The following is a 15,490-nucleotide window of genomic DNA, read 5'->3' as shown; positions in this document are numbered from 1 at the left end:
TTTAGGCTAGGCCTCCGCCTTTTCACGGCGAACCAGTCTAAGTCCGGCACGGGCATCCCGTGCAGGCTGTAGCCGGGGCTCGGCGGTCTCATGACAGCCAGGCTCCTGCTCCAACGGTAGCGATCAAAGTTTACTTAGATAGCGGCCGTTTAACACGTTAAATGCCGCGGCCAATAGCGACCGCGGCATTCGACTTGTTTACAGAGGGACGAAGCTCCCTCTGTCACCCATCGGCGGCCCGCAAATGCAATCGCGGTCCTCTTATGGGGTGTCATGGCAGCCGGGGGCCTGATAAAAGCCCCCAGGTCTGCCCTTGGCATATGCCAGAGGCACGTCCTAATAGATTGCCAAAGCATTATAGCAGCGATCTAAAGATTGCATAGTAAAGTCCCCTAGTGGGACTAATAAATGAAAAAAAAATTAATAAAACTTACAGTAAAAATAAATAAATAAATCAAACCCCTTTTTTCCCCCATAAAAAGCGGTTTTATTTAGTAAAAGTGTAAAAAAATATATAAAAGCACACATATATGGTATCGCCGCGACCATAATGACCCAAACAATAAATTTAATATGCAATTTAAACCGCAAGGTGAACACCGTAAAAAAACAAAAACAGAAATAAAGGCGAAATTGTGGGTTTTTTTTCCATTGCCCCACAAATAAGTCATAATAAAAGTTAAATCAATAAGTCCCATGTACCCCAAAACAGTACCAATCAAAACTACATCTTGTCCCACAAAAAACAAGCCCTCATATCACTACATTGATGTCATTTTTTTTATTTTTCCGACTCTTGGAAAGCGACGATGCAAATAATTTTAGTTCAAATGTGTTTTTATTGTGCAAAAGTCGTAAAACATAAAAAAAGCTCTACGTATGCGGTATTGTCGTAATCGTACCGACCCATAGAATAAAAGTAATGTGTTATTTATGCTGCTCAGTGAACGCCGTGAATTTAAAACGCATAGAACAATGGCGGAATTTCAGGTTTTTTTTTCTATTCCCCCCCAAAAAAAGTTAATAAAAAAAATTATATGCATCCCAAAATGGTGCCATTAAAAAGTACAACTAATCCCGCAAAAAACAAGTCCTCATACAGCCATGTCGACGGAAAAATAAAAAAAAAGTTAGAGCTCTTTGGATGAGACTATAGAAAAACGAAAAAAATAGCTTGGTCATTAGGGCCTAAAATAGGCCGGTCACGAAGAGTTAGAAGTCAGGCACAAACCTTCTGCTGGTTTAGGTTCTTTTATGAAATCCAATCCGCTCTTTCTAAGGGCATCGACGTTGATGTAACCAGCTTTTCTTTTTCCAGATTTCTGCCGTTTTGAGTTCTCTGGAGCTTTCAGATAAGGACAAAAAAGGGAAATGTTATTTGCTTTTATTTGTTAAATATTTCAATGTTATCAGAGAATCAACCTTGGCTTTCACATTTCTGGATTTTGTAAAGTATATATATATATTTTGTTTTAGAAAACCCTATGTCCCCGACTATGGGACACTTAAAACACACTTTAGAAGGAGTTCTTATTGTTGACGGTCAGCGAGCTGGAACCCTGAGGGTAAATGTACAAGGGTCAGATTTTTTGATTCCACACTGGGGAGAAGTGGATATTAAAAAAAAAACAAAAAAAAACCCCCAGAACTATATTCACCTCATGTGGCGCTCCCGTAGCGACATCAGCCAATAGGAATAGGGATGTCTCTGTTGACCCAGCCACCTGGGATGACGAGGTTTGTTTTTTTAATTTCAAAGTAGAAAAGGGTTCATTTTTCTAGATGCATTTCCACAGAAAAAACAAAACCAAAAAAAAAACCGCAATATTTGTTGCAGATTTTTCGCTACCCCATTTAATTAAATGAGAAAAATTTGGCACAAATGCTCGTAAATTCACACGCTGCAGATTTAAATATCCGCACCGCAGGTCAATTTCTGCATGGAAGTTTTCTGTAGCGATGAAACAAATCTCATCCACTTTGCCGCTACTGTAATACGCTGCGGATTGTCTGCCCGTAAATCTGGACGGAAAACCTGCAGCAATTCCGTGTGCTTACTGATCAGTGATTCCCAGGACTAAGGCCCTGCAGTGACTAATGTGCAGTAAAGAATACCTATATAGAACCAGACCTAACGATAAACGTTATAGTAAACGTCCACACATATCAAGGAAAAACAGACAATAAATACCTATAACTGTATGTGAAGACAAATCAAATCTCCCAAAAGGGAAAAATAATGACACCAAGTACAGTAAGTAACTTGCAAAAAATATAAATTCTTACTGTGCTAAGTATATATTTGACTGGTATGGTTGGACTGTGCTAAGTATATATTTGACTGGTATGGTTGGACTGTGCTAAGTATATATTTGACTGGTAAGGTTGGACTGTGCTGTATATATTTGACTAGTATGGTTGGACTGTGCTAAGTATATATTTGACTGGTAAGGTTGGACTGTGCTGTATATATTTGACTAGTATGGTTGGACTGTGCTAAGTATATATTTGACTGGTAAGGTTGGACTGTGCTGTATATATTTGACTAGTATGGTTGGACTGTGCTAAGTATATATTTGACTGGTATGGTTGGACTGTGCTGTATATATTTGACTGGTATGGTTGGACTGTGCTGTATATATTTGACTGTGCTAAGTATATATTTGACTGGTATGGTTGGACTGTGCCGTATATATTTGACTGGTATGGTTGGACTGTGCTGTATATATTTGACTGGTATGGTTGGACTGTGCTGTATATATTTGACTGGTATGGTTGGACTGTGCTAAGTATATATTTGACTGGTATGGTTGGACTGTGCTAAGTATATATTTGACTGGTATGGTTGGACTGTGCTGTATATATTTGACTGTGCTAAGTATATATTTGACTGGTATGGTTGGACTGTGCCGTATATATTTGACTGGTATGGTTGGACTGTGCTGTATATATTTGACTGGTATGGTTGGACTGTGCTGTATATATTTGACTGGTATGGTTGGACTGTGCTAAGTATATATTTGACTGGTATGGTTGGACTGTGCTAAGTATATATTTGACTGGTATGGTTGGACTGTGCTAAGTATATATTTGACTGGTATGGTTGGACTGTGCTGTTAATAATTGGTGGGCTTGTCGGTTTAAGCATTATTGCGTTTTGGCTGTATCCATATTTGGTGGCATTTTTAATATCATCATTTTTGTCTTTTTATAGGGGCCATACGATCTGTATTTATTGGGCTGAATAGAATACCAAGTATCACATATTATATCTCAGAATAATGTTTTTGGTTGGACTCTATTCAACAATAAGTTTTGAACATACTCTAAATTTTGATCATTTTTTAGTTTTTTTCATGGGGTACTTATTTTTATTCGTGTGTTTGTGCACACACTGCACACATATTTATTATACATTATTTATTATCCACTTTATATATCCTTATATACATTTTGTCATCACACTTGTTATGTTGTATATATATATTTTTTTATATTTATATTTTATTTACTCACATTTATGTTTACACATATTCACTCTCAATATATATATATATATATATATATATATATATATATTTTACACGCTTGTTATTTATATACATGCTAACAATAAAATCACATATGTCTTATCATTATATTTTTTGGGGTATATTAGAACATATCACATTGTACATCTGTTACATTATTGTATGTATTATTTATATTAATAAATAGAATTGTATTTTAACTGCGGTCTTGTCACGTGTGTTTCACTTTATTTATTTTGTTTTTTATTTTATCACCACACTGTGCACGTGTGTTCACTCACTTCTCACTATCATTTATTATTTATTATTATTTTTTATGAAATAATATTCTTTCATAAATTGTTTCCCCGGTTTACTATATGTTATATATATTTATTTTTGTATATATATATAAATCAATATATGGTCTTTTTTGTATTGATGGTTTTATGAAATGACAGTATGACACTATGTTTGATGTATTATCAAATTATGTATATATTTTTTCTATATATGTATTATTGTTTATATTTTGAGACATTAGAGTTCCATTGTATATTTATATTCTGTTTCTCACATAAAAAAATCGGATCGTGATACATATGCCCTATACTGGTTCTTGCCATATAAGTTGATCTCGTATTGTCCTTGCCCATACTTAAAATGGCCACTATGGTGTGATACGTCATATATAAGTTATTACATCTGTTGTCTGCGGCGCTTGCGGTCTGATGCGCACGCGCATGCGCGTTTACATTCCTTGAGACGTACACTGGACATTTGCAATGGTGGTGTTTGCTGCTTACCGATCAGCATTCAGGTAACTTTAGACATGCTGATTCACCAATGTAGAACACCTGGTACATTTCAGGTGTTCAGCATTGGGGATTTGAGAATGTCGTGCTGCTATTTGCTATCTCTGAATAAACCTCTCCCACCACTGAGTATAAATACAACGCCGGTCACCTTACTAGTCAGTACCCCTTGAAAAAGCTACCGCGAAACGTGCGTCGGGGCTCTTGCTGTGGAGCTCATTTTTGGCTTGATATGCAATACACGGGTTGGTATGGCTCCTGGGACCTACTCTGATTTTTGGTGATACCCTGGTCTCTATACCACTTTATTTACACTGAGATTTCAGTGTTAGCTACAAGTCTCTCGTGTATACTATTTTTTACAGGGTCTGTATTACATTGTTCTGTTTCAGCATGCTTTTTGGAGACACATTTTGTGGTGTCGGTTATCCTTGTACTGTACATTTATAGCATGACTGTCATAGTGACCCTGTCTGGTATTATTGAATGTTGAATATAGGCCATTCTGAGTAGCCTCATGTTCTCCACATTGTATATTTTAATTGTCTGTGGTTTTTAGGTCCTGATGGCCAACATGTTCTTATGTATATTGTAATAAAGAATTTATATTTTTTGCAAGTTACTTACTGTACTTGGTGTCATTATTTTTCCCTTTTGGGAGATTTGATTTGTCTTCACATACAGTTATAGGTATTTATTATATAATGTGCAGTAAACCCTGTAGAACTGGTCCAAGATTTCCAGAAGATGAAATATCTGACACAATGCTTCTCAGATTTAGGCCCCCTCATGGTAATCAAAGTGGCTTCCAAAAAATTTGTAATGAATTAGTTTTCATACATTTCTCATTGTTGTAGTTTCTGCTAAAGTATCAAATAGAAACAAGGCCGTAACCTAGAACTGGGGCTCCATAGCAAAATTTAGAAATGCGGCTCCACTCCACCGCCATCAGTGAGGTCAAGTGTTGGAAAACGTTTTCTGGTCTTCACTATAAATTTACTGCAATTCACCTCTGGGGCTGAGCAGCCGAGGAAGCCATTTCCACTGAAAGCACCTGCCATGCTACCCTGGTACGTCGCATAGTCCGAGAGCTGCAGCAATCCCGCAGAAGGGAAAAAGTGGCACAAACCCATCAAGTGTGTAACTTTACAAAATAATAGAAAGTTAATATACAGGCGATAGACTTGTGGAAAGGTAAAGAACCAATACCTTCATATGGCTACAGGAATGCCACTATTTCTAGGAAAAGAAACCTGTCAAAAGGATACAACTTAAAGGGAATGTGTTGCCAGAAAAACATGTTTTTGTTTTTTTTAATTAAACATTTAGTGTGTAGGTGATTAAACATTGTTCAAATTTTTTTAATTTTTTTCACGAGTCAGGAAATATTATAAATTAATTTTAATTTATAATATTTCCCATTGCTGGTCACTAGATGGAGCTATTCCCAAAATTGCAGCATTGCAAAATTGGGTAAAAAGCCCTCGGGATAAACGAGGGGTCTGAACGGTCTAACCTCCTACACTGTGTGTCGCCATTTTTTGAGCGAACACACAGTGTAGTAGGTTTACATACAGTAGTAAACGTACACAAACACACATAGAAATCTCTTACCTGCTCCTGCCGCCGCGGCTCCCTCCGGCCCGTCCACTCCGTCTGCTGCCACTGGTCTAAGTGCACAAGTCCGGAAGCCGCGACCGGAAGTAGTAATCTTACTGTCCGGCCGCGACTTCCGGTCCACAGGAAAATGGCGCCGGACGGCGCGCATTTCAAATTGGACTGTGTGGGAGCGGCGCATGCGCAGTTCCCACACAGACGGCGTACATGTTAGTGGATGGAACGGGCCCCGTTCGCAGTCCCTATGGGACTATGGCTGCCGTATTCCATGTCTGTATGTGTCGTTAATAGACACATACAGAAATGGGAAAAAAAATGGCAGCCCCCATAGGGAAGAAAAAGTGTAAAAATAAGAAAAAGTAAAACACAAACACACAAATAAATATAAACGTTTTTAATAAAGCACTAACATCTTTAACATATTAAAAAAAAAATTGTGATGACACTGTTCCTTTAAGGAATAGTAGTAGGAGTCCAGCAACCACAATGTAGGATGATCAATGCCAACTAGTTGGAGTATTGATCAAACAATGGGAGATGCTAAGGATACAGGGCTAGAACCCGGGGGTAAGGAAGAGAAGTATTTATGCCATGGTTCCCAGAGCAATAGAGATTTAGGCAACCGGTGTGTCCGCCGCACGTACATACGTTCCATCATAAAGGAGATATTTACCTGGTTAATAAGTTCAGAATTGGAAATAGTGGCATTAAGTTTCCAAGATTTAGCAATCAACAGACAGGCTGCAATAATGATATGACTAGACGCTGTCCGGGACACGAACGGAATATCTAGTATTTGAAGGAAGCCATAAGGCCTTGGCCGGATCCGGTCGTTTTTTATAGAAATATCTATCAGTGTAACGGGTTCAGTGTCAGCAAGTCAGACCCGCAGGATCGAGTGGTTACCGATCACATCTAGGTTCATAACTTGGATGTGATCGATAACGGGTGGATCCCGCAATGTCAGAGACACGCAGGACCCGCCATCACTAAACCCGTCAGTCCTGCAGACGTGACGGATTCAGATCTTAGCGCACGATACGGCCGCTCTGTATACAGAATACAAAGCAGCTATATCTCAAAAAGTTAAAATAATTTTTAATAAAAAGTATTTTAAAAGTAGCACCAATCACACGGATTTTTAATTAAAAAAAAAAAAAAAAACAATATTTAAAAGGTGTACATAGCCTTTAAGAGGATTAAGGTTATGCTTTAATGCACAGTCTAAAAGTGTTGTCTCATGAAGACACTGTCCATATACCCTATTGGACAAATTAATGTCCCCCCGCTCGGGACCCCCTCTATTAACCCAAGCAGAGAGGCCGCTAACAAAAAGAGGTTCTCACTTAGGTGGACCTGTCCATTTCATACACCCTATTAGAGAATTCTGAGTTATTAGGGGGGGTCCTTTATTCAGGATCTTCATCTGGTAAAAGTGAAGAATGGTTACAAAGAGCGTCTCTCACTCTGGAGGACCCGTCCTGTCCCTTATTACACAGACAACACACTGATATGAATGAGCATTGTGTAATGGAAAATTGAGCACTGACCGCTAGGTTTCTGATCAGACTATAGCTGATCACTGGGGGCCCCAGCAGGGGGACACTTGGTCATTCTCTTATTGTCAAGAGACTTTTCTAACAAGTAGGTTGTCCAAGGCGAACAAGAGAACCCCTTTAAGTGGTATGTAACAATTATTACAGCTTTCTGACAGAGCGCGACCTTCTCAACACAACAGAATGTCTTTTTTGAAGAGTTAGAAGTCAGGCACAAACCTTCTGCTGGTTTAGGTTCTTTTATGAAATCCAATCCTCTCTTTCTAAGGGCATCGACGTTGATGTAACCAGCTTTTCTTTTTCCAGATTTCTGCTGTTTTGAATTCTCTGGAGCTTTCAGATAAGGACAAAAAAGGGAAATGTTATTTGCTTTATATTTCAATGTTATCAGAGAATCAACCTTGGCTTTCACATTTCCGTATTTTGTAAAATATATATATATTTTTTTTAGAAAACCCTATGTCCCCGACTATGGGACACTTAAAACACACTTTAGAAGGAGTTCTTATTGTTGACAGTCAGTGAGCTGGAACCCTGAGGGTAAATGTACAAGGGTCAGATTTTTTGATTCCGCAGGGAATTACAGCCAAAATTCCACAAATCGGGTTTGAAGTCGTTCAGATTTTCATCCGGATTTGCCGCTGGGGAGAAGTGGATATTAAAAGAAAAACAAAAAACAAAAAAACCAGGACTATATTCACCTCATCTGGCGCTCCCGTAGCGGCACATCCCTATTCCTATTGGCTGATCTCTGTTGACCCAGCCACCTGGGATGACGAGACTGTTATTGGCTGCAGCAATCAGATGGGACAAAATGTCATCCCAGGAGGTAGACTCAAGAGAGACCAGCCTGGGGAGCATGGACGTGTCTATACGGGAGCACCAGCGGAGGAGAGGATAGTTTTTTTTTTTTTTTAATTTTAAAGTGGAAAGGGTTTCTTTTTCTAGATGCATTTAATTGCTGCATTTCCACAGAAAAAAAATAAAATAAAAAATGTGCAATATTTGTTGCAGATTTTCGCTACCCCATTCCAGAACATGAAATCTCTGACACAATGCTTCTCCGATTTAGGCCCCCTCATGGTAATCAAAGTTGCTTCCAAAAAATCTGTGATTAATTCGTTTTCATACATTTCTCATTGGTGTAGTTTCTGCTAAAGTATCTAGTAGAAACAAGGCCGTAACCTAGAACTCTGGGGGTCCATAGCAAAATTTAGAAATGAGGCTCCACTCCACCACCATCAGTGAGGTCAAGTGTTGAAAAAACGTTTTCTGGTCTTCACAACTATAACTTACTGCAATTCACCTGCAGCCGAGGAAGCCATTTCCACTGAAAGCACCTGCCATGCACGCTACCCTGGTAATTATGCCCATGAGTGGAAACCTACGAAAGTTACTCGCATATCCATTCCAATCACGGATGCCATTGTCCCCACAATCCCGGTCTACGAGGAATATTAGCCTAGGATATTGGCGATACCTGTACTACACAAACAGAGATTTCCCATTACCGCAACTTTTGTCATGTCCATTAGACATCTACAGTAAGAAGCAGCACATCAGGGTTACCAGCTCTTTGAACCCACCAATCTGGTCTTTCAGAAATATATGATTTACGTATGGAAGAACCCAAAATTAAAGTTGAACCATATTAGAAAAACATGGCTGCTTTCTTCCAGAAACAGTGCCACACCTGTCTATGGGTGGTGTCTGGTATTGTTGCTTAGCTCCATTGCAGTGAATGAGGCTGAGCTGCGATACCACATACAACCTGTGGATGGGTTTTGAATTTGGGGAAAAAGGAAGCCATTATTTTCTAATCCTGTACAACCCCTTTACTTGTAAATCATGTCGTGCACAATACATCATGTACTAACTTTTATGGCCCTAATAAGCAAAAACAGCTGTAGGGATCAATGTGAACAGAGGACATGGTTCACATATAATGGACTCTACGTCCGCCCTGATGAAGCCATCAATACCTATTTGGAATCCACTTTATTACATTTTTCCTCAAAAATAGTAATAGTATGCGGCTATAATAGCAAGATTACAGGATATTAAATATTCTTAGCGACCTGATCACATCAGAGTGAGTGTGTGCAGCTTATAAATGATGTTAAGAATCTGTCATAGGAAAACAATCCCTGGGATGTGGGTGCACTAGCTCCAATCCAGAGAGGACACCTTGTCAGGGATCATTACCATGTATATTGTTTGCAAAAATATTATCCTTACATATATATATATATATATATATATATATATATCAGTATATTTCACAAAGGGATTGGATCTATGGAACACAAAGGAGCCTGCATGAGGGACACGCCTATGGAGACACCGCCCCTGGAATGCAAGAGGAGTGTACAGGTGAACTTACAGCTGAATAGAGCAAATAGGGCTTAAGCACGTCCCACATCTCTAGGGAGGAAACTTTTGTGTTGCTTTGTTCAATAAAAATTTAGTCTTCACTTCCTACTTCACTGAGGGAGGATGTCTACCACCATTTGTCTGTCTGGTACATATCTTCCATGTATACCGTCAGTTTCTAATTTACAGAGGTGGTTATTCGGTGTGGAATAACAGGGAGAAGGAAGTTTGCCCTGACAATTGGTGCCCGAAGCGTGGGGCCATACTCGAGGGGATCTCGGAATCCGGTCAACCGACAATCACAGGGCGAAACAGACGACCCGGGACTGCCCATTGAAGGAGCCTGATCACCTCCACAATAACACGGTAAGTCAGTTGATTTTATAAATCTTTGACTTATCTGTGTTAGTGGACGGTCTTTTGGTAGTCTGTAGAACCCTGGTCGGTTGCCTGGATTAGCTCTCAGGCGACAGGAGCGACATACCCGCTGTGTGGACACGAACCTATAAGAAATTAGTCGCGCCCAACTAACCATCCTCTGGGTAATTAGGGACTAGATAGAAAATATAACCTGTTTTATACAGGGGCACGAAAAGTCGTGAGTAATTTTCCAGCAAGACCTGTGAGCTGCAGACTGGGAGATTGCAATTTATTAAATCTGGCTGGAATATTACAGACTTTGAAATTGTAATATTCCAGCGAGACTTAATGAGTTGCAGACTGAGGAATTGTAATATTTTGGCCAGACCTCGGTGAACCGGTCATTAGAAGGTTGCAGACCAAAAGGTGTTCTATAAATTACGTGAAGAATATAGACGGTTAGAATGGATGGTTTACGGTCCATATTCAAATCATCAGGATCACCCGTACCTGGACGATTCTATCCGTATGATTTGGCGAAGCGAAGGGAAGTTGGAAATAAGAAAGGTATTGTATGTTATATGTATTAGAAACCACAGGACCAGCCGCCGCCCTGTAATGGCAGCATTCCCTCATGTTCGGTGTGTCCTCATTGTGGGCAACAAAACCCCCCTCACAGCTGAGCAATGTGCTTCCTGTGGGAGAGGCTGCCCCCCACCCCCTGATGACGTCACACCTGGCCCAATGAACTCAGTATGAAATGATAGTCTTGTTAATTTTGGCAAAAAAGAGAAAAGATCCAGCGATGTGTGATATAAGTGGGGGAAACTCCGTTTCCACTTTATTGAGGATAATACACCGACAAACAAATCCAGCAGAATGACGGATAACACCAGGAGAATAACGAGGTGGTTGAAATGGCAAGAAATGAAGCCTACGCGTTTCAAGCACTGGCTGTGCTCTTAATCATGGCTAAGACAAATGACCGACTGCAAGGTGAGGAAATAAATGTATCCTGGGAAAATGGGAGGGTGTGCCGAAAACGTAACAACACCCTCATTTATGGTAATTTCAACACCAGGAGACACGTTCAATGAAAAGGTACGTATGAATTGTAACCTAAGTGTATCTGGTATATTGGAGATATTTATGGAGGAAATTCAACTAAAAAATGTGTTAGATACGTACTCTAACACAAATCTCGGGAATATATAATGCAATATATCAATACATTCAATACTTGCAGAACGTCATGAGTCTAAAACGAATGCATTTAAACACAGAAATAAAAATTATTTCATACAAGAAACATAACATAATAAGTGACAAGTGAAAAATGAAAATGCAGAAAAACAGGAATAATGATGAACACGAAAAACAAAAAACAAATGTGCATGCGAACATGTAATAATTAGACCGGGATAGTAAAGTCGGCAGTAAACTGTCGAAAATGATACAAAATTAATACACTAATACAAAAAAATAGATAACCGAATGAAAATAATGGTATATATATGCATTACTATAAGGGGCACCAAACTAGTCATACATAATGAAAACAATCCATGATCAATCAAATTTGAATATAATATGAAAGTGGGTGCCAGAATGGAAAACAGAAATGCATATATAGAACCAAAAATATTTATATATAACTAACACCGGTCTAATGAAAATGAGAAAGAAAAAGGAAAAATATCCATATATAGAGAACTGTATAGATATATTAAATAGTTAATGAAATAGCTATAACCTACATATGAAAAATGTTAAAAAGTGTGAAATATAAAAACGAGCTATCTTGAAAATGAAATGTAAACCCGAAATACGGGTATATAATGGAGCAATATACTATGACATTGGAAAAGTTAAGAAATTGAGAGTACCCAAATAAAGAAAATGAAAAATCAAAAAATACCATCCCACGATTGGGGTTTATTAGATATCAATAATTAGATCTAAATCTGAAGTAGAACACTATTGTAATGGAGTTAACAAGTGTACATTCTCAACCATCTAATGTTTCTAAATGTAATGAAATGAACAATATACTGAGATCAATTAATAATGAAACATCAATTCCTTTCGAAGATTGAGACCCTGGGGAAATCTAGTATTTAAATGGTAAATCCAGAATGCTTCCCGTGTCTGTAGCCTATGTTTAAGATCACCACCCCTGTGGGTTTTAATCATTCTTTCAATGGCATATATTTGAAGAAAATCGATGTTTCTATTATGACAGGTGATAAAATGTCTGCTTACATTAGAAATGTTGACAATGGCCGGATTCCTAATATAACTTAGGTGTTCTAATATCCTGGTCTTAAGTCTCCTTGTAGTACAACCTACATATTTTAACTTACATTGGGAGCATTCCACTATATAGACAACGAAGTCACTATTACAATTGATATATGTTTTTATTGGGAAGCTGGTGGAGTTATGTGAATCTGAAAAAGTTTTAGTGACTTTGCTGAAAGTACAAGTTTTGCACGGGTGGGACCCACATTTATAAAACCCCGTGTAATGAAGCCATGTTGGAGATTTGGTATTAGGTGGCAGATATGAAGGGGAAAGGATATTACCCAGAGTTGGAGCTCGACGGGAGACTATACGATAGCCATTTTTCAGTATGGATTCCAATTTAGGATCATCATACAACATAGGAATGTACCGGTGGACCATATCTCGTATTTCGGAAAATTGATTATTATATTGTAAAATTAACGTCGGTTGGGATGAATTATTAATTTTTGATGGATCTCGACTTCTATTGTGTATAGAAAGTAAATCGTTTCTGTCTTTAGATTTAACAATAGCCTGGGCCCGATCTAAGGTCCATTTTTTGTAACCCCTGTTCCCCAATTTATTACAAATATTGGTTTGTTCCAACAAGAAACCTTGGTTGGTAGTACAGTTTCTTTTTGCCCTAGTAAGTTCACCTACAGGTATTGACGAGATGGTATGTCTGGGATGACTGCTGGTGGCATGGAGAATTGTGTTACCTGAAATAGGTTTATGAAAAGTCTCCGTTTGAATCTTTTTGCCCACCAGCCCTGTTAATGTCAGATCCAAAAAATGGATACTGACCTGATGATGAATATAGGTGAATGACAGATTGAGCAGGTTGGAATTAATAAATTCAAGAAACTTGGGTATGGCAGATACATCACCCTCCCAGATGATCAGGAGGTCGTCGATGTATCTGCCATACCAATGAATGAATTGGGAAAATGGATTGTGGACAGAGAATAGGGTGGTCTCCTCCCACCATGCCATAACCAAATTGGCAATGGAGGGGGAAAACTTCGCACCCATAGAGACTCCTCTGGTTTGAAGGAAATAGTGACCATCGCAATTAAAATAGTTGTGAGTCATCAGAAATGACAAAACCTCAAGCATGAAAGCTTGCAGTTTGTCATCATATGTGCTATATTTCGCTATATGATGTTTTAAAGCTAGACTAGCTATGTGATGGGGTATAGAGGTATAGAGGGCCACCACATCGCAACACAACCAAGAATGGTTGAGATCCCATATTTTATTATCAAAAATGTGTAAGACATCCTTAGTGTCTCTCAAGTGTCCAGGGGTACGCTGTACAAGAGGCTGTAATAAGAAATCAAGCCACTCAGAGAGTTTCTCTGTGAGTGACCCGATACCCGAGACAATAGGACGCATGGGTGGAGGAATGATACCCTTGTGAGTCTTGGGTAATGCATACAATATTGGAATAATTGGGTTCTGAACCAACAGGTAATTGTATTGTTTTTGTGTTATGATGCCATCCTCCAAACCCTCATTGAGTAAATCAGCAAGAAGTTTTTGGAATTTAAAAGTAGGATTGTAATCCAATTTGACATATGTCTCAGTGTCATTCAATAGCTCTGTTAGCTGTTGTACGTACATATTGCGGTCCATTACAGTGACACTACCGCCTTTGTCCGACATGCGGATCACAATATCTCTATTGTCTTTCAGAGATTTAATTGCATCTTTTTGATTGATGGTAAGGTTATATTGTGGTTTCATTTTACGGCTGCGACTAGCAATATTATGTAACTCCCTTTCGATGATGGACTGAAATCTGTCCATCGAATCAGTTCTAGACTGTACAGGGTAATAAGTAGAGTTGGATGTAGGGAATTGAGTCGCCATCGTATCTAAAGGCAATGTATTCTGTTCAGCTAAGTCTACCAGATTTAGTAACGTAACTTGTTCATTAAACATGAATGAACGGTAGATGTTAGTGTCTGATAAGACTATATCTGACGAGTCGGAAATGTTTACTGGGGGTGCTTCAGCATCCCCAAGGAAGTGCCTTTTAATAGTCAGATTACGAATAAACTTATTAATATCTAACAATGTTTGAAAGATATCAAACTCTTTATTAGGGGCAAAATTTAAACCAAGGGCAAGTACTTCTATATGAGTAGGAGACAGAGGAATATGAGACAAATTAATAACATCAATGGTGTCCATTAAAGTCTCTGATTGCGTAGGCGGCGTGGTAGTATGGTGTCCACAGTTCTTATGCTTTCTGCCCCCCCTCCGTCCCCGTTTTTTGGGGGACCACGTTTGGCAGGAAAAGAGTGTCTAAAGGATCCGGAATCTCTTGAAAGATCCGTGTCAGATGTTCCCTCACCACCATCTGTTGTCTCCAACTCGGTGGAACTGAAGCTCACTCTGCGTTGGCTGGTGTGACGATGTCTTGGTTTCCTACGATCTTTAAGAATGGATTTGGATCTGTTGTGAGGATAATCCCTTCTGGTCCAGTTGAACACTTCTCCTCTAGCATAGTCTTCTGTGTCTCTGAGGAATTTACTCTTTTTAGTGTCCATGATAGATTGTTCTAACTGGTCCAGGTGTTTCTGTGTCCTAGCTTCCAAGATAGAAAAATCAGGTGAGCTGGAAAATTTGTTTGTTTCCTCCTTCAATTTGTCAATCTCCAAATTTAATTCAGCCAGCTTGACTTCTTCCTGTTGGGTGATGAGGCTCATAAGTTTCAAAGAGCAATCCGATAAAATATTATTCCATTCCTCTGTAAATTCAGCGCTGTATTTGAAAGTGGGAATTTTGCGTAAACGTAATCCCCGTGGGATCATATTTTTGGAAATATAATTCCTCAATGTAGTCAAATCCCACCAAATACGTGCTTCATGAGCTAGGAGTTTCTCCAATCCTCTAAAGTGACTGTGCAGAGTAGTATCAGAGTCCAAGGTGTAATTAGTATCTCCAAAGACCGCTGCTGCCCTGTCAG

The 15,490-nt window shown here is 38.9% G+C and overlaps 1 protein-coding gene across 6 annotated transcripts in view; it reads right to left on the bottom strand.

Annotated features, from left to right (window-relative positions):
* Nucleotides 1-15,490, bottom strand: part of LOC142749535 (uncharacterized) — a 129,217-nt gene that overhangs the window by 13,761 nt on the left and 99,966 nt on the right. For all 6 annotated transcript variants that reach the window (XM_075857673.1, XM_075857683.1, XM_075857694.1 and 3 more), the window contains 2 exons: nt 7,717-7,830; nt 1,232-1,345 (listed from right to left, as the gene is read on the bottom strand). In XM_075857673.1, coding sequence (XP_075713788.1) covers nt 1,232-1,345; nt 7,717-7,830 — 228 coding nt within the window. The remainder of the gene's footprint in view (nt 1-1,231; nt 1,346-7,716; nt 7,831-15,490) is intronic.

Source organism: Rhinoderma darwinii, chromosome 1 (genome assembly GCF_050947455.1).
Source record: "Rhinoderma darwinii isolate aRhiDar2 chromosome 1, aRhiDar2.hap1, whole genome shotgun sequence".
NCBI classification, from domain to species: Eukaryota; Metazoa; Chordata; class Amphibia; order Anura; family Rhinodermatidae; genus Rhinoderma; species Rhinoderma darwinii.
This window is presented reverse-complemented; position numbering and strand designations above follow the sequence as displayed.